The following is a 19,672-nucleotide window of genomic DNA, read 5'->3' as shown; positions in this document are numbered from 1 at the left end:
TTGGCCACAAAGGCGGAAGAGCCAATTGGGCGAGCCTCTCCACTCTCGGCAGATGTTCACCCTAGGGGTGGGGTCGAAGGAGAGGGAGGGGCCGAGCGCTGCCGCGGGATTTGATTGGAGAAGCTCGGGGGGTGGGCGCGGTCTGCCTGCCAAGGACTATAAAAGCGAAGGGGCGTGGCTGTTAGGATGAATGGGACCCGCTGAGCGTGCTGGGTGGGCTTTCCTTGGATCTCTTCTTTGGATCGGTTCTGCTTTGGATTCCTGGGCAGGGAGATCCACGGGCGGCGTCAGAGACTTTCCCCTTGTCCGGGTCCTCGATTTTGGCTTTGCCTCACCGTTAAACCTGGGATATCCTTTTTTTAAACGAGAGGGAGGAACACCTTGGCAGCTTTGAGAAAAGCAGGTGAGGGATGACAGGGGATGGAGATAAATAAATAATAAATAATAATAATAAAGTTGGGAGGGACCTTGGAGGTCATCTAGTCCAACCCCCTGCTCAGGCAGGAAACCCTATACCATTTCGGACAAATGGCTGTCCAGTCTCTTCTTAAGAACTTCCAGTGTTGGAGCATTCACAGCTTCTGGAGGCAGGTTGTTCCACTGGTTAATTGTTCTCACTGTCAGGAAGTTTCTCCTTAGTTCCAGGTTGCTCCTCTCCTTGGTTAGTTTCCAGATGATGTGATGGAGATGACAAGGGACTCTTCTAGCTGTGATGTATTTTATTTATTAAATTTATATGCTACCCACCTCTCTACTGAAGCGACTCTAAGTGATTTAACTGATTAATAATAATAATAATAATAATAATAATAATAATAATAATAATAATAATAATAATAAATAATGATAAAGTTGGAAGGGACCTTAGAGGTCATCTAGTCCAACCCCCTGCTCAGGCAGGAAACCCTATACCCTTTTGGACAAATGGCTGTCCAGTTTCTTCTTAAAAACTTCTGGAGGCAGGTTGTTCCACTGGTTAATTGTTCTAACTGTCAGGAAGTTTCTCCTTAGTTCTAGGTTGCTTCTCTCCTTGACTAGTTTCCATCCGTTGCTTCTTGTCCTGCCTTCAGGCGCCTTGGAGAATAGCTTGACTCCCTCTTCTTTGGGGCAGCCCCTGAGATATTGGAAGACTGCTATTATGTCCCCACTCGTCCTTCTCTTCGTTAAACTAGACATACCCAATTCCAGCAGCCATTCCTTATATGTTTTAGCCTCCAGTCCCCTAATCATCTTTGTTGCTCTTCTCTGTACTCTTTCTAGAGTCTCAGCATCTTTTTTACATCCCGGTGACCAAAACTGGATGCAGTATTCCAAGTGTGGCCTTACCAAGGCATTGTAAAGTGGTATTAATGTGATCTTGATTCTATTCCTCTGTTAATATTCCATTTTCTTTAAAAAGGAGCCAGTTATGGAGATGGCTTATTAGACTAGCAAATTGATAACACAGAGCATTGTTATATGTCTTTGATATTTACTAACATGTCATGTCTGGCCGTTTGTAAACTGTACAGAGCTAGGGTGACATATACATTTTATTATAATAATAAAGTTGGAAGGGACCTTGAACATCATCTATTCCAACCCCCTGCTCAGGCAGGAAACCATATCATTTCAGAAAAATGGCTGTCCAGTCAATTGCTGTTGTTGTTGTTATTATTGTTGGTTGTCTATGGAGATTCTTGGTTATCCAGGTCATGGTTGTGTCAAAGGTGCTTTTTCAAAAGGCAACTTTTGAAATTAAAGGGGGGAAAAACGTAGCCCAGGTACTTTTTTAAAAAAGCACCTTTGAGACAGTTATGATTGGTTGCACACTCAGCCAGATGCTTAGACTGAATTTGGCCTGTTCATCTACCTATGGAGTCCTTTCCAAGGACCTGGGATAGGCAGCTATTGTTTGATGTGTTCAAGGTATTATTTGCAGGATATAAACTGTTCTAAATAAACCTACTTTTGCAATTGTCTGTTGGGGACCTTGCCAGTGCCAATGGTGTTCAAGTGGTGCTACAGTTAGTATTAATAGTAGTGGCTAAATCTTCCACATTTAAACACAATATTTCTATATGTAGGCAAGAATAAACTGTACAGGCGGCCTGTTTCCTTAATCTTTTTTAGAATGGCTGTTTTTTTCCTTTACAAAGGCTGTTGAATAGTTTAATTTTTAATGCTCTCAGAGGGGTTGCAAAGGTAGAGTGTCCCCCCAGGCAGTAATTTTATCTGCAGGACTTATGCTGAGATCAGGGTAAGGAAAATTTCAGTTGCTCATCTTGACTGATTATAAAGAGAGATAAACATTTGGCTGTTAAAAAGTTAGGTTGCAATCTAATTTTAGGGGTGGTGGAAATGGGAAGATTCTGATTAACATTTTCTGTCATTTTACAGCAAGAAAAGAACTGGAGAATTGCCCTCCCTCCCTGAGAAATATTTGGACAAGATGGCCACGCATTTGAGGCCGGTAAGTTAGTTTATTTCTGCAAAATTACCTTTTTGTGTGTGGGGGGGGGATCTGCTTTTATTTTCGTGCAGGAAGTACTACTCTGAGTAATGGAATGGAGATACTTGTGTTTTTCTCAATGAAATGCCAGATTTTCTCTCACCTGGCTTCCAGGTGGGGTGTCGGTCTCCTGGAATCTGCTTTGTTTGGGCTAGGACCTTGAGATCCATCCCTTTAGTTTGAAATAAGAGTACAGGACAGTCATCCTGATTCAAAATGTTGCTGTGGAGACAACTACATATTGTCTTCTACTTAGATAGCCTACAATTGTGAATTTGCAAATTAGGTATTTTTGCAGCCCAGGTAGGGGCTTAAACTTCTTAAACAGGTAGCTTTTGTTTTCACTAGCTAACTGTGGAAAGATCCTGCAGAGCACTAAGTGCTCCTGACCTAAATCCTTGGTTATGATTTCTGGGATTTTATTTGGAAGCCTATAATCTGAGCTAGCCCTGCAACCACAACTCTTTGCTTCTCAGCTTTGCTCTCTGAGAAGGAAAATTGCATTTCTCCCAAACTTATGTTTTTATATATATATATATTGCACTGAAGGGTATATTTTTTTGTCCTGCACTGGCTGTTATTGGCCTGAGTTCTTGCTTGTTTCTTTCTCTGCTCACAACAAAACTGTTTGCAAAAAAACTGATTGTGATCCCTTTGCATCTGCTTCTTGCAGGCTAATAAAAAATGCACTGTGATTGGTGGCTCAGGATTTCTTGGTCGACATCTGGTAGAGCAGTTGGTGGGAAAAGGCTACTCGGTCAACGTGTTTGACATTTGCAAAGGCTTTGATAACAGCGAGGTGCAGTTTTACCTGGGCAATCTCTGCAAGAAAGAGGTAAGGAACAAACTGAGGTAGATTGACATGGCTCAGGTGTATGGCCAACATGAAGTCTGTTGGTCTTAAGCCCTATTACTGGAGTTGATGAAGGCTGTTTAGGAGTACCAATGGGAATTCTGGGAATTTCCACCCTGTATGTTGGGGGATGTTGCAAAGTTATGTTCTGTCCCCGTTCCGACCCACACACCCAAACAGCCAGCCGAGGGTTTAAAGACTTCTCCAGACACCACTTCACAGATAAGAAACTTGGCAGCAGCTCCGTAGCTGCCTGCCAAGACCTTTTACTCCAAACACACAGAAACAAAAACAATACACACAGTTTAAAACCACAGCACACTACTTTGCCAGAGATTCAGNTTGTCCGTCACAGAAGTCCAAATGGCCACCACCACCCTTTTATAGCCTGTGGGGTGTGGTCCAGTGACTCAGCTTAATCTCTGGCACGTCTCTTTTTCTGCTGCGCATGCTTGTCACTCCTACGCTGGCGTGGATCCAGCCACAACTTCTCTTCCTCATTATCCGACACACCTGGCTCCTGGTCAATCTCAGAACCACCCGGCTCCTGGTCAATCTCTTCTCCGTCGGGAGACACCTGAGGCATTGCCAAAGCGGAGGGTCCTGGAGAGGGAGGCCTAGCCATCTCCTCTCCTTCATGTTTGGAGCCTTCTTCCTCCGATAAGAGGGGCTCACAAGATGGAGCCACAACAAGTTAGGAGAGTCTGCTGTAATTGTGCGTACTAGTTTGACAAGCGTTTCCTACATCTCCTCATGTACTAATTGCTTCCAACAGTTCTCATTTCTGCTGTAAGATACTTTAAGAGCTAAGAGTCTCTGAATAATTGAAATTACCTCTTTAGCTCCAGTCTTAGAGGTTCTTCTAAACTGGCATCTTTCAGCTGAATAGCCCTTAGACTCAATTCCAGATTCTCCAACATTCTTGCTTCTAACTCTCTGGAGGCCTTCATGTAGAAATTGAAGAGGCATCAAACGGAGATGGCCTCACTCAGAGGACTGATGCAACTCGCCAGTTCTATGATTGTATCTCTTCTCCATTGCAGGATCTACTCCCAGCTCTGCAAGGTGTGACCGTGGTGTTTCATTGTGCCTCACCTGCCCCTTCTAGCAACAATCGAGAGCTTTTTTACAGAGTCAATTATTTGGGGACCAAGACAGTCATTGAGGCTTGTAAAGAAGCTGGTGTCCAGGTAAGATTTGAGCAAGAATTTTAAAATGCTAACCCAAACAAGAAGTATCTGCCTGCTGATTCTAAGTTGGAAGCTTTAGCAGTCTAGAATGGGCCTTTTCAAAGTGAGTACTCAGGGGTTCCTTGAGGACTTGAACAGGTCTCACAGGCCTAAGACAGAAAAGAAATTCACTGCAATTGTAGTTGTTATTCGATTTTTTTTTGTTAATCCCACCACCATTTTTACCGGTATGTATAATTCAAGGTGCTGAACATACCCAATATTCCTGCCTTTTATTTTCCTCACAACAGCCCCATGAGATCAGTTGAGCTAAAAAAGAGTCACCCAACTGGCATTCATGCCTAATGGAGGCCTAGAACTCACTGGCTCCTGGTTGCTAGGCCAGCACCTTAGAACTAAGTTCCCCTTTTCCCCCCTAGTCTTTATGGAGAGGTTTCTTCTAATCCCTTGAGTTGTTTTTTCCCTTAGTCACTTTGATACAATGAAAAGGGTGAGCATCATCTGCTGTTTAGAAGGAATCTGTCTTCAATTACTATATTAAATAGATTAAAATAGAGCTGAAAGGGACCTTGGAGGTCTTCTAGTCCAGCCCCCTGCTCAAGCAGGAGAACCTATACTGTCACAGACAGGTGAATGTCTAGTTTCTTCTTAAAAATCTCCAGTGGTGGAGCGCCCACGATTTCTGGAGGCAAGCTGTTCCACTGGTTAATTGTCTTCACTGTCAGGAAGTTTCTCCTTAATTCCAGGTTGCTTCTCTCTTTGATCAGTTTCCAACCATGGTTTCTTGTCTTGCCCTCTGGTGCTTTGGAGAATAACCTGGCCCCCTCTTCTTGGTGGCAGCCCCTCAGATACTAGAATACTGCTATCATGTCTCCCCTATTTCTTCTTTTCTTTAGACTAGCCAAATCCGAGTCCTGCAGCCGTTCTTCGTATGTTTTAGTCTCCAGGCCTTGGATCATCTTAGTTGCTCTTCTCTGAATTTTTTTACAAACTCTCAACATCTTTTTTGTGACATGCTGACCAAAATTGGCTGCAGTATTCGAGGTGTGGTCTCACTAGGGTTTTATAAAGCGGTACTAATACCTTGCGTGATCTTGATTCTATGCCTCTGTTTATACAACCCAGGATTTTGTTAGCCTTTAGTGAAATGTAGTATTAGAAGACAGCTTCAATCTTCATCAAAGCCCTCCTGGTAGACTTTTCAGAAGTAGCTGTTTATATTCAAGAACGACTTGTACAGATAGAGAAGAATGCCAGCTATAGACTTGGATCCAACAAGAATCTTGTATTGCTCTAACTTGATCTGGCAGTCAGTGTGTTTCAATAACTCCTTGGATGTTTTTGCTTTGGCAGAAATTGGTGTTGACCAGCAGTGCCAGTGTTGTCTTTGAAGGTACAGACATCAAGAATGGTACAGAAGATCTCCCTTATGCCAAGAAACCCATCGATTACTATACAGAAACAAAGATTCTGCAGGAGAAGGTCTGGATCTTTTGTGGCTAATGGTGCTTCATTTTGCTCTTGGTGGATCTACATAGGCTTCTTCTTTTCTTATTTTTAGGAGGTGCTAAAAGCCAGCGACCCAGAGAAGAATTTCTTCACCACTGCTATCCGACCACATGGCATATTTGGACCTCGGGACCCTCAGCTGGTTCCAGTTCTCATCCAGGCAGCCAAGAGTGGCAAAATGAAAGTCATCATTGGGTAAATCAAGTTGCATCTACAATGTTCCTCGTGTTCTTTCAGCTTGCTTTTCTTCTTGAGAGATTTCCTGACCAGGCTAGGTAACCTCATCAGTGCATAAGGAAGAGAACAGCCTTAAACACATCCTTCCTCTTCAACACATACTTATTAACCAACACCCAAGATAGGCAGGAACCCATGTTTTGATCAAAAGAAATCAAGGCTGGTAGGACAAGCTACCACCTATAAAAACCCAGCAAATTGCATAAGCCAGGAGTCTCCAAACAACTTCAAGATTTGTGGATTTCAACTCCTAGAATTCCCCTGCCAGGCATGGCTGGCTGGGGAATGATGGGAATTGAAGTCCATAAGTCCTAAACTTGCCATGCTTGGAGACCTCTGGCGTAATTCTGCACCCATGATGCACTCTGGCTGTTAATGGAGCATCTGTTTGAAAGAAAAGCAAGCACCCCAAAATTCAACCCTGAGCTGCTTGTGTTTTTCACTAGTGCAAGTTGATTCTATTTGTGGTTCTTGCAACATTTTGTCCTCTGGAAAGCACACCTGAATCAAGAAATAATTGCCTTTGCTTTGAAATAATTTGCCTTGTGTATTGCACAAGGAATGTTTTGGCTACAGCTTGCGTCTCCGAAATCTTTCCCAACTGAAACAATACATGGCCAATGACTCATTTACTCTTAGTTACTTTCTATTTCACTGTGGTGGCTTTTAACAAGTTTTTTAATTATCCTTAATTTTCTACTGCTCTGTTGAAGCATAAGATTATTGCCAATAGGTTTCATTATTTTATGGTGTAACGTTTGGTGATTTGTTATGACTCGATCATCACAATGCTGTTACTGTTGTTCACTTAATTGTGTTCTTTATCCCATACTTGGAAATTGCTCTCTAAAAAGTATCCTTTAAAAAAAATGATATTGTCTGAGTTAGAAAAGGCAAAGGGAAAAGGAATGAAGGAAAATGTAAACCAAAGAATCAGAAGTGTGAAACAAAGAAAGACAATTCTAGAGCTAAAAGAATCTCATCTCCCATTTAAAGCAGGAAAATTAAGAAGTCCCTTTTCTCTAAAACCATGCAGAGCAAAAAAAAAAAAAGCTTCTCTCATTAAACTCACTAATAATCTCACTTCTGTTCCCTCACAATCCCTGTAGATCTCATAGATCGTTTAATAGATGGTTTAATACTGCCTGAAGCACCAACGAGTTATTTGTTAATGGCGTTTATGCAAGTAATGTTGCATCCAGATGGATCCCCCCCTGTGTTTTACAGTTTGGCTCACGCATTTTATTGTTGGCTGAACTCTTTTTCTCTTCTGCACAGCAACGGGAAGAATTTGGTGGATTTTACCTTTGTGGAAAACGTGGTCCATGGACACATCCTGGCTGCAGAACAGCTTCAAAAGGATTCTCCGTTGTGTGGAAAGGTAAGGCCACTCCATCGTTGCCTTGAAGCTTAGACTTCAAGCAAGCAGCCTTTTTTTAATTCTTAACTCAAGGATCCCTTTTTCAAAAATGAAACCAGGAAAAGGGGAAAGGAACGAAGGAAAATGTAAACCAAAGAAACAGAAGTGTGAACAGACAAAGAAAATTTCTCCTAGACCAGTGGTGGCGAACCTATGGCACGGGTGCCAGAGGCGGCACTCAGAGCCTTCTCTGTGGGCACGCGTGCCATCGCCCCAGTCCCAGGCCTTCAACTGGGTTTTATAAAAACCTTTTCGTTTTAGGCCTCCGCTGCCATGTGCAAAAAAAAAAAAAAAGGTTCAATCAGTCAATTTCAACTTCTTGTCGGAAAAAAAAAGATCTTGCAAAGTTGGAATTGATTGATTGAACTTTTTAGTCCCACCCAGTCTGTCGTTACCACCGCAGCCACGCCCACCCAATTGGCCACACCCAGCCAATGGGCCACACCTACCCAGCACTCGACGATGCATAAGTGGGTTTTGGGTTGCAGTTTGGGCACTCAGTCTCTAAAAGGTTCGCCATCACTGTCCTAGACAAAGGCTAAAGACCTTTATGAAGTTTTCTAGCCAGATGTACCCAGTGGTGGGATTCAGATATGTGAACAACCGGTTCTCTGTGTGGATGCCGCTTCCGGAAGTCCATTCTGGGCCTGGGCAACAAAAAACTAGCTACCGGTTCTGCTGAACTGGTGCGAACCGGCTGAATCCCACCCCTGGATGTACCTCTGAGAGGAGATACTGTACCAAATGCAGCTTTGACCTTGCCAAACAGAAAAGGCTAAAATAATTGGGCTGAACATTTGTAATTGTGAAGGATGGAGCTGCCCTTAACATTCTTAGCTTAACAAGGACCAACAGCGGGAAGCCTTCAAGGTTATCTTTAATGTCTCTCACAAGAGCATCTTCACGTTTCCGCAAGTGAGTCTTAGTGCAGCTCAATCCAACAGGATAAAGTCGAATTGCTCAGATTTTGTGTCATTGATTGAAGAAAATTTGCCTGTCCCTGGTTTAAGGGAGAGGGCCCAACGGGACATAGCCCTTAAGTGCTAAGCTTAGAAGAGGTCCATAGTTGGCCCCACCTACCTCAGGAGAGCGCTGGGTGAGAAAGTTGGAGGAGAGACTTCTATGGACGCCTCCTTTAGCTCCTAAAGGAAAGATGAGGTGTAAGTCAAAGATGTAATTATCTTGTACGGATTGTCTGATCTTCTACCCTGATGTTGCTGGGCGTGTTTCTGGTATGATTAGTTTATTAACTCCCATCCCTCCCTTCTCCCTGTTTGTCTTGCAGGCTTTTCACATCACAAATGATGAGCCCATTCCCTTTTGGGAATTTTTGTCTCGCATCCTCACCGGCCTGCACTATGACCCTCCCAAATACCACATCCCTTACTGGCTAGCGTACTATTTAGCCCTTCTCTTCTCCCTGGTTTTGCTACTGTTGAGTCCCCTGGTTACCATTCATCCCACCTTCACTCCCATGAGGGTTGCCCTCGCTGGGACGTTCCATTATTACAGCTGTGAGCAGGCCAAACGGGACATGGGCTACAAGCCGGTGGTTCGCCTGGATGAAGCCATCGCAAGGACCATCAAGAGTTATTCCCATCTCCAAAGGACCACGTGATGGTCTGAATTCCAACCAGACATCTCCTGAACCTCTTCCATGGATGCTATGTAGGTTCCCTGATTGGTCTTTCCCTTCAGTCTATTTGCCATGGGGAAAAGTCCCACTTTGGAACAACTTCTGAGGTTGAAATACTTTCAATGTCTCCAGAGTAGCTGCTGGCCCAGGATGACCCAGTGTTGTACAGGGGCATCTTTTGATAAAAGCCTTTCAGAAAGGTGCATTGGTTTTGTGGAATTGCTGCTTGATCTACTATCTTCCTTTTCAACGTGTCACTTTTGGGACATAGATTTTCGGGTTTAAGGGCGAGAGGTGGGAACTATCTTGTTTTGAGATTTGTCATTGCAAAAGGAGGAAACGTGCTTGGATTGAGGAGAAACTGAAATGTCTGGTCCAGGGATGTCCAGTCTTGGCAACCTTAAGACTTGTGGACTTCAACTTCCAGAATGCCCCAGCCAACATGGCTTGCTGGAGAATTCCGGGAGTTAGTCCACAGGTCTTTAAAATTGCCAAGGTGGGACACCCATGTTCTAGACTTTGCCCAAAGCCTATCATTTTTGAAGCTTGTTGGATTCTTGGTATTCTTTGGGCTTGCTTCTCTTAATAATAATAATAGTAAAGTTGGAAGAGACCTTGAAGGTCATCAAATCCAACCCCCTGCTCAGGCAGGAAACCCTACACCATTTCGGACAAATGGCTGTCCAGTCTCTTCTTAAATACTTCCAGTGTTGGAGCATTCACCGCTTCTGGAGGCAGGTTGTTCCACTGGCTAATTGTTCTCACTGTCAGGAAGTTTCTCCTTAGTTCTAGATTGCTTCTCTCCTTGATTAGTTTCCACCCGTTGCTTCTTGTCCTGCCTTCAGGCGCTTTGGAGAATAGCTTGACTCCCTCTTCTTTATGGCAACCCCTGAGATATTGGAACACTGCTATCATGTCCCCCCTCGTCCTTCTCTTCATTAAACTTCATCTTCTTACAGATGTTTCATTCTTCTTTATCTGGTGCGGGTTGGCTATGAGCCACCTGACCTAAACACATCCTTTCTTATCTCATACCTATTAATCAACACCCAGATCAATAGGAGACATCAAAGAACTTAAAAAACCCCACCCAAAAATCAATCAAGGAAGGAAAACAAAATAGCCCAATCAAAAACTGGTAGGATCACCCATCACAAATAAACAGCCAGCAAACACTGCCACCATCTCCATGCAGTGATGATGCTATCTAGCTTGGTAATGAAACATCTGCAGAACAGAAGGTCAGAAAACACCCAGAGGCCCACAATTCAACCTTTAACCCCATATACTGTATTCTGCATTATGAAATGTACAGTACATTCTGTAAGTTGAGTCATGACAACTGGATCGATAACTCCAGTTGTCATAACTCAGTTTTCAGACAATTTTACCTGGATAACTGAGAATCTTCACTGATGTACAGTACGGGGTTCCTGATGAAATCTACTTGCTAATTTGTGGGGGGAAGAGCTTATCCTTATAATAAGATTTTTTTGGGGGGGGTTAGTTTTGTATCAACTAAAATGTTTTTTGAAAGTATCCCTTTTTTTACACTATCTCAAATCACATACATCACATAGGTATGGATTAAGATATGAATATTAAAAAGTATTTCTGCTCCTTGGGACTGGTGCAATGGATGGAAGTTACCAAACCTGAAGAAATATCTCCCCGGCTTGAGTGTTCCAATATTTGAAAGGCTGCCACAAAGAAGCAGCAGTCACCCTATTTTCCAAAGCACCAGAAGGCAAAAAAGAAGCAATAGATGGAAACTAATCAAGGAGAGAACCTAGAACTAAGGAGAAATGTCCTGACAGTGAGAACAATAAACCAGTGGAACAGCTTGCCTTCAGGAGTTGTGGGTGCTTCATCACTGGAGGCTTTTAAGAAGAGACCAGATAGGCATTTGTCTGAAATGGTGTAGGGTCTCTTGCTTGAGCAGGGGGTTGGACTAGATACAGGGGTAGGCAACCTTGGCTCTTTTATGACTCGTGGACTTCAACTCCCAGAATTCCTAAGCCAGCATGGCTCAGCTTGGAAACCTCTCCTTGTCCCCTCAGCATGGCTGGCTCAGGAATTCTGGGAGTTGAAGTCCACGAGTCATAAAAGAGCCAAGGTGGCCTTCCCCTGGACTAGAAGATCTCCAGGGTCCCTTCCATCTCTGTTATTCTGTTATCCCTCCAAGCTTCGAAGGTCCACGCTTAAGCTGATAACTCGAGTCTACTGGAGTTGGCAACCAACAAATCTAAATAAAGCTAGAACTGGTCAAAGGAGAGCCAAAATGGGACAAGAGGGGCGATGCGATGCATAGAATTCCTTTCCGCCTTCTCCAATGACTCACAACCCTTGCAATGCACGCTTGTTGGCACACCCTTATGCAGAATGGGTTCAGATGAGGCTTGGCTTTTGTTTTGAAGAATGTGTAATATCTCTGTATTGGCAGGAAATGTCCCCCGGTATTGCTAAACTTCTGAAAAAAGGCAAGGGACAAGATCCAAGGATGAAACCTCCATCATTGCATGTCTAGTTAGGGATCCGCGGTAAGCAGATCCAGTCCTCCCAAGTGGGATACAATGATCTGAGTGGGCAGGAGGCAGTAAAAGGCTACTAGAGGTTATATTTAGAAGGAACGAGTCATGCAGGGCTGAGTTTGTCCCTCTGCCTACCATGATTGTACATTTCAGAAGGCAATTGTATACAGCAGTCCTTGACTTACAAACTTTAATGAGCTTTTGAAGTTGCAACGCCACAGAAAAAAAGCGACTTACGACCATTTTTCACCCAGCTGTTGCAGCATCCCCTTGGTCACATGATCAATAATAATAATAATAATAATAATAATAATAATAATAATAATAATAATAATAATAATAATGGTAAAGTTGGAAGGGACCTTGGAGGTCATCTAGTCCAACCCCCTGCTCAGGCAGGAAACCCTATACCATTTCGGACAAATGGCTGTCCAGTCTTTTCTTAAAAACTTCCAGTGTTGGAGCATTCACCGCTTCTGGAGGCAGGTGGTTCCACTGGTTAATTGTTCTGTCAGGAAGTTTCTCCTTAGTTCTAGGTTGCTTCTCTCCTTGATTAGTTTCCACCCATTGCTTCTTGTCCTGCCTTCAGGCGCTTTGGAGAGTAGCTTGACTCCCTCTTCTTTGGGGCAGCCCCTGAGATATTGGAAGGCTGCTATCATGTCACCCCTCGTCCTTCTCTTCGTTAAACTAGACAGACCCAATTCCAGCAGCCGTTCCTCATATGTTTTAGCCTCCAGTCCCCTAATCATCTTTGTTGTTCTTCTCTGTACTCTTTCTAGAGTCTCAACATCTTTTTTACATCGCGGTGACCAAAACTGGATGCAGTTTTGCTGCAAAACTGGACACTTGGCAACTGACTCGTATTTATGACGGTTGCAGTGCCCCTGGTCATGTGATCACCTTTGGTGATCTGACAAGCAAAGCCAATGGGGAAACCAGATGCACTTAACAACCGGTGACTAACTTAACAACTGCAGTGGTTTGCTTAAACAACTCTGGTGCAAGGAAGGTCGTAGAACGGCAAAACTCAACAACTGTCTCACTTAGCAATAGAAATGTTGGGCTAAATTGTGGCCGTAGGTTGAGGACTGCCTGTACGAGATTGTACCCTGTTCCTATGCTGTCATCTATAAGTGCCTATCAGCGAATAGCTTCAGGTTGATTTGGCTAAGCTCAGAAACTACGCAGAGTGAGACCGGATTAAAACTTGAGTGGGGGACCAGAAAGGTATTCCAGAACAGCAAGCACGACTTGGAATTTGAGCAAGAAAAGCAATTTGAGTTGTTTTGGAAGAACAAGCATGGAAAACCCCTTCCAACTTTCCATAGCAGGGAATATTGGCAGCTCAGGTTGAACAGTTGAATGCGCACACTTCCTTATTGTTGGAAGAGAAAACTCTGTGGACGTATCTTGATTGACCGAAGGCTAGAAGAAAAGTTCCTTCATATGGATGTGTCCAGATAGTCACTAGAAGTCAAACTCAATATAGGGGCTTCATTTTAGAGGTTCTAGAAGCTGTACTTTAGTGCCAGGCTGGAGAAATATTTGGATAGTTTTCATGCAGTATGACAAAAGAAAATTTGCTTTTGAAAATCCATTAAAAAAAAGAAATTCTTGAGTATGGTACATGCATGCTTATTTATTTTATTAGTTTAAATATGTGCCCATCCCACAATTGTGACTCGGGCGTAAACATAGTATTAAAACCAATACAAGCAACAACTAACAGTTTTATAGAGCCAGTACGGCGTAGCAGTTAAGGTGCTGGTTTAGAAAGAAGGAGACAGTGAGTTCTAGTCCCGCCTGAGACATGAAAGTCAGCTGGGTGACTTTGGGCCAATCTGTCTCTCTCTCTCTTTTTCTCACTCCAACTCACCTCACAAGATTGTTGTGGGGAAAACAGGAGGAGGAAGAAGTATTATGTATGTTCACCATCTTCAGTTACTTATAAGGCAAGATAAACATGTAATAAATAAAAAATAACCTAATGACACCTGAGGATGATCTGAGCCAATAAGGTAAACACAGGTTGTACCGAGAGAGAATCTCATTGATGGGGGTCACCCAACCTGGTCTCCATACTTGAGGAATATCCAAATCTTCAAGGAATTATGAAATACCAGCAAGAAGGTCAACCAACATTTGCAGAGATGGTGTTCCAAATGGTCAATGCTGGGACAGAGAAAGCCTATTTCTTAAGCGAGGCCAGGTGGCGTTGTTTCATCAACGGGATCAGGAACACATCCATTCTGCTGGATCTAGTAGGATGAGCAGAAACAAGCAGAGATTAACCTGGTGGAAGCCGTGAAGGGCTGCGGAGATGGTAACCAACACCCTGTTGCTGGTGCTGGTTGCCACGGATGAGAGTGGTATTAAGGCCAGGTCAACCAAGGAATGGATGAAAACCTCCCATCTTTCTTTGCGCAACCATCTCTCTGTAGCCCGCAGCTTCTCTGACTTTTTGTGCTTCCCATAACCTTCGCGACATCAAGAGGGCCGCTTCTTCTAAGGCAGTGGTTCTCAACCTTTTTAATGCCGCGACCGCAACCAGTTGTAAGTCGAGGACTAAACCGGTCGTAAGTCGAGGACTTGACCGGTCGTAAGTCGAGGACTACCCAACCGGTCGTAAGTCGAGGACTTTCCCTGCCCGGGAGCGCCGCGCACGCGTGGTTCCGCCCCTTGCGCCGGCCGAGGCGTATCTGGCAAGCGGCAGAGATGGAGCAGGCCGACCACCAGCTGGCCCAGCCCAAGGGAGGTAAGGCACCCGCCGGAAAAGGGAAAAAAAAATGGCGGCCAAAAAAAATGGCGGCCAAAAAAAATGGTGGACAGCCTTGCTTGGCGACCCCCGTGAAATGGTTGATCGACCCCAAATGGGGTCCCGACCCACAGGTTGAGAACCACTGTTCTAAGGAAACATTTTTGAGTAGCCAAGCTGCAGGCATCATCAAGGGGCACTCTTGCCCTTGAGGAAATTACTGGAAATTACTCTTTCCCCTGGAGAAATGCAGAGAAGTCCTCCACCTGGTTTTTTTCCCCACCCAGAAATGGGATGGAGAATCCTGAGCAATTCTGCTGTGGCCAATGCATTCCTTACGTAATGTATGCATATTATTCTTTGAATGTCTAATGCATTCCATGTGCGTAGCCTTATAATTCTCAAGGCGAACGAACGAGATAGGTCAGGGCTACCTGTACTGTATATGATTGGCAAAAGATGGCCCCAGGCAAGCCAGTTTGGCACCGTAATGCTTCCTAGAGTTCATAATGGAGTCAAAAGGAACTTTCTTATTTCATCATATCTCCCATTTCTTCCCTCGTTCTTTTAAAATGTATTCGCAATCTTTTTCAGCCGGGTTTTTTTTTTTTTTGTGCAAAGGGACACATCGACAAGACTTGCAAACCGGTGGGTTGTAAATGTTCCCTTGGCCCCCCCGTCTTTTAAATTCAAATAGTAAAACTGATGTGCTTTTGTTTTTACCCTTCGGCCTCAATGACGTTAGGAAGACACTAACAATTTGCAATTTTTTTTAAAAAAACGCCTGTAGCCTTCCAAGTGACTAACGCTGGGTTTAACCGTAATCCTGGGGAGGTGTCACAATGCTGAGCAGACTTAAGGGATGCATTAAAGCTGGTGAAAGATAGTTGCAGGCTTCTCCTGGTGAAATCTGCGTGATGTTGAGAAATTCCGAATAGCAGAACAGATTGATGTCATTTTGAAAGCACTGACATTTGCTGGCATCGTTTGGGGCCAGAGACGGTTCTTTGTTCCGAGAAGCAGATAACTCAAAATGTCAATCATCGCTTGCCTTCCTTAGCCAAGAAAAAGGTCTAAATAAACCCTCTCACTCTGTCTCATTTTGTGATTAAACATAAAAAAAGTTCCGACTTAAATAACTATTGATCGCTTTTAAAAATAACAGAAAAAGGAACGAAACAAAAGATAATTATAATACGATACAAATCAAAGAAAAAATACATAAAAACTGAAAAAAAATACAACAAAAAAGGAACAAAGTAGAATATATTATTCCAATAGCTACCGGTTACAATTCTATATATACTTTGCTAATGTAAATATTATTCAAGGACATATATATTAATTTCTAATACATTTACATAACTATCGATCGGGGTTTTTTTTGACCTATGGTATTTTGTATAAATGAGTTCCGTGTTTCATTTTACTTTTGTCCAAACAAAGTCTACTTCTGGATAACTTTAAAATTCAGGGGAATTCAGTGTCAAAAAACACTATAACGATGCTCATGTTTTGGATGAAATCATGCAACTTTGCCTGACTTCCTGAATTTTTCTCGGGTTTAATATTAACCTAGGAGAGAGGATTGTATTGTCTCTTCCACTCACATTTGGTGTGTGTGTGTGTGTGTGTGTGTGTGTGTGTGTGTGTGTGTGTGTGAGAGAGAGAGAGAGAGAGAGAGAGAGAGAGAAACCCATTGGAGAAGCGTATAAAACCCCATTTGATTTTCTTTCATAGAATAGGGGGTGTTGACTTGTCTTTCAATATTATGCCTCTTGTTTGGAGGAAGAATAGTGTAATGTTCGTTCCTGTTGTAAAGTTTAAAGTATTTAGATAACTGGGAGGTTTATATTCATTCATTTATTCAAGTATTAATTCATTCAATTATTCATTCAATTTAGTGGCCGCCTGACTGCCACCAACTCTGGGTGGCTCAGAACAATAGCAGAACATGAAAACAAAAACAACAAAAAGTGGAACCAATACGAAATAACTATAAAATAATTACGAGACGGCATTCCAAACAACAAAGCAACTATATAACATCACATCACAATGGGCCAGGCTTCTGCCTTGTGATTTTCAAATCTTTTCCTTTATGGATGGTTTATTCTCAGGATGGTTTGAAATTTTCTTCCGCATTTCTCTTGCTGCTGTTTGGGCTCCTGATTCTTGGATGTGGTGAAGGATGATGAGGGGACTGGAGGCTAAAACATATAAGGAACGGTTGCTGGAATTGGGTATGTCTAGTTTAATGAAGAGAAGGACGAGGGGGGACATGATAGCAGTCTTCCAATATCTCAGGGGCTGTCCCAAAGAAGAGGGAGTCAAGCTATTCTCCAAAGCGCCTGAAGGCAGGACAAGAAGCAACGGGTGGAAACTAACCAAAGAGAGAAGCAACCTAGAACTAAGGAGAAACTTCCTGACAGTCAGAACAATTAACCAGTGGAACAACCTGCCTCCAGAAGCGGTGAATGCTCCAACACTGGAAGTTTTTAAGAAGAAACCGGACAGCCATTTGTCCGAAATGGTATAGGGTTTCCTGCCTGAGCAAGGGGTTGGACTAGATGACCTCCAAGGTCCCTTCCAACTTTATCATTATTATTATTGTTATTATCTCTGCTAACCTCTTCCGTTGCTCCTACTGATTTTTTTTGCTGCACTTGCTGGACTGAAATCCCCTTGGACAGTGGTGGCGAACCTATGGCACGGGTGCCAGAGGCGGCACTCAGAGCCCTCTTCTGTGGGCACACATGCCGTTGCCCCAGCCTTGCCTCCCCCTGTGACCCCCTCCTCTCCAGCAGCCCCCCTGAAGGAGAGTTGCCCTTGAGCGTGGCCCACACGGAGCAGCGCCACCAGGCAGCGTAGACAAGACTCTGCCCTCACACCCCATCATGCAGTTGATGCTGCAGGACGTGGGCAGAGAGTGTGGCCGCCATAGCACTGCTGGGCTGCCTGGGCGATCTGCGGCGGGCCCTGGAGGCGGTGAGTGGTCCTGTGGGCAGGTGGGGTGGGGGATGGGGGGTGGAGTTTTTGGGCACTCGGTCTCTAAAAGGTTCGCCATCACTGCCCTAAGAGAAAAACTCAACATTATTAATCTTTGCTCGGGATTCCAGAGAAGCCGTGGCTGAACACTGATGAGATAGCTAGAAGGAAACTCTAGGACATTATTCACACCTTGCTCTGGGATGTTTGTAATCTACTAGAATAACAGGTGGAAGGGAACCTTGGAGGTCTTCTAGCTTAACCCCCTCCTCAAGCAGGAGGCCCTAGACTAGGGTTAGGCAACCTTGGCTCTTTTATGACTTGTGGACTTCAACTCCCAGAATTCCTGAGCCAGCATGGCTCAGCTTGGAAACCTCTCCCTTTCCCCTCAGCATGGCTGGCTCAGGAATTCTGGGAGTTGAAGTCCACGAGTCATAAAAGAGCCAAGGTTGCCTACCCCTGCCCTAGACCATTTCAGACAAATCCAGAAAGGCAAGATCGTCACAATGTCCAAGGGATCTTCTACCCTTCCTCCTTCTTCGCAAGACACCTCAAAAGCCAATCCCAAAGGTGCTTTTTCCGGAGGCAACGTCTCTTTGAAGACCTTTCACTTCTCATCCAAGAAGCTTCTTCCAAGAGAAGAAAGAAAGTCCAGTTGACCTTTGAGACAACCCTGCCCTGGATGGCTGAGAATCTCCACAGACACTCAAAAGCCAATCTGTTTCCGAAGAAACCGAATGAGGACTGGCAGGCTGACAATGCAGAGGAATTTTTGGCACGGCTCATCCGTCTCAGTCATTGGGCGATTGTGCTACTGCGATAGGCAAAAGGTGAGAGTTGATTTTTCTGGGCAAGTTAGATGCTGGGGGAGGGTGCTTGGCTTCTGGCATCCCTAATGCCTGACCTGTCAGCCTTGCCCACAGCCAAGACCTCAGCTACCACTTGCTGTCTTTTCTCCTCTGGCCCAGGACGTCTGCAGGGACACAGGGCAGAGAATGCAAAGAATGTGGAAGGGAGAGGCTGAAGCAGAGAGGGAGGGGGGACTCTCTCTCTTGTTCTCTCCCTCTCCTGTGCCTGGGATGTAGGAACCTGTTTGGTGCCCTGCAGGGTAGAAGCACCCTCCCATTTTGTCAGCCTTCCCTCCCATAACAAGGCTGGGCCCCAACCTGAGATCTTGGGAGCTTTGCCCACACACTGCCCTCCCTGCAGATCCGCTCACGCCAACCGAGGGTGCAGGCTGTTGTAGGCTTTAAGTAAGGTATCCCCGCAGAAGGAAATCCCCGGTGCTGCTTCTCCTGTGCAAGTGTCCCAAGTAAGTCTCCTTTGGTTCTGCTGGGCAGGCACAATCCTTTGGGGAAACAGGAGAAGGGAGTCTGCTTTTTTTTTCTGTAAGCTTATCCAGGGTTAAAGGTTGCGCTCTGCCCTAAACTGTTCAGGCTTTTGGGCCAGATGTGGGTAGCCTAAGTTGGGATGAGGAGGAAGGACCGAGAAAGATGGCTTTGCAGTCCCCATCTCCTTTTTTCCCCCTCTCCTCTTACAACCCTCTCAACTGTTTCCCATTTTCTCACGCCCTATCGATGAAGTAATGAGCAATTACACTGATCTGGTTTGACGTAAGGGAAATGAAAGGATTGATTTGTGATAAGAATAGGTACAGTATGTATGAATTGCTTTTTTCCCTGACCAGTGCTGTACAGTATTTTTCTTCCTGGCTGCTCCATGCGTCCAGAATAGTGTTCACAGTGGTCTTTTAAGGTAGAAGAGTTCTGGAAAAGAGTTTTCCAAGGAGTGTCCCCCACGGCTCTTACACACTCTTTATACTCTGAAGTGGGCAGAGTTTTAAAACAAGGTCAATTGCTGGTGATTTGGAAAAAAAAACATCACTCTTTGCCCCCCTTTTGCTGTTTTTTTTTTAATTGAAAATTTTATAAAAGTTTTACAATGTAATTCCCCCCCCTCCCCAGAACCCACCCTTCCCCTCCCCCCTCCCTCCCCCCCCCACTTCCCAGAGCCAATCACAGGGTTAACAATACAATAACCATACTCTATCTAACATTAATCA

The 19,672-nt window shown here is 44.2% G+C and overlaps 2 protein-coding genes across 2 annotated transcripts in view; both read left to right on the top strand.

Moving 5' to 3' along the window:
• The first annotated feature begins 349 nt into the window (after positions 1-349).
• Positions 350-9,539, top strand: NSDHL (NAD(P) dependent steroid dehydrogenase-like). The gene is made up of 8 exons (XM_015822304.1): positions 350-403; positions 2,380-2,452; positions 3,165-3,326; positions 4,388-4,534; positions 5,888-6,016; positions 6,096-6,238; positions 7,559-7,661; positions 8,986-9,539. Exons 2-8 carry the CDS (start codon positions 2,432-2,434, stop codon positions 9,316-9,318), a joined length of 1,038 nt encoding a protein of 345 aa, XP_015677790.1. The 5' UTR covers positions 350-403; positions 2,380-2,431; the 3' UTR covers positions 9,319-9,539.
• Positions 9,540-18,806: 9,267 nt separating this feature from the next.
• ZNF185 (zinc finger protein 185 with LIM domain) overlaps positions 18,807-19,672 on the top strand; it is a 44,259-nt gene continuing 43,393 nt past the window's right edge. Inside the window, exon 1 of the mRNA XM_015822309.1 lies at positions 18,807-18,922. The gene's annotated coding sequence lies outside the window, so the exon portion shown is untranslated. The remainder of the gene's footprint in view (positions 18,923-19,672) is intronic.

Source organism: Protobothrops mucrosquamatus, unplaced genomic scaffold, assembly GCF_001527695.2.
Source record: "Protobothrops mucrosquamatus isolate PMUCROS unplaced genomic scaffold, P.Mucros_1.0 scaffold1520, whole genome shotgun sequence".
Taxonomy (NCBI): domain Eukaryota; kingdom Metazoa; phylum Chordata; class Lepidosauria; order Squamata; family Viperidae; genus Protobothrops; species Protobothrops mucrosquamatus.
This window is presented reverse-complemented; position numbering and strand designations above follow the sequence as displayed.

Coding starts and splice junctions, on each gene's coding strand:
- NSDHL (XM_015822304.1), top strand. CDS start 2,432: ATGGCCACGCATTTGAGGCCG. Junction 2,453..3,164: donor TGGCCACGCATTTGAGGCCG/GTAAGTTAGTTT, acceptor TGCTTCTTGCAG/GCTAATAAAAAATGCACTGT. Junction 6,239..7,558: donor AAAATGAAAGTCATCATTGG/GTAAATCAAGTT, acceptor TCTTCTGCACAG/CAACGGGAAGAATTTGGTGG.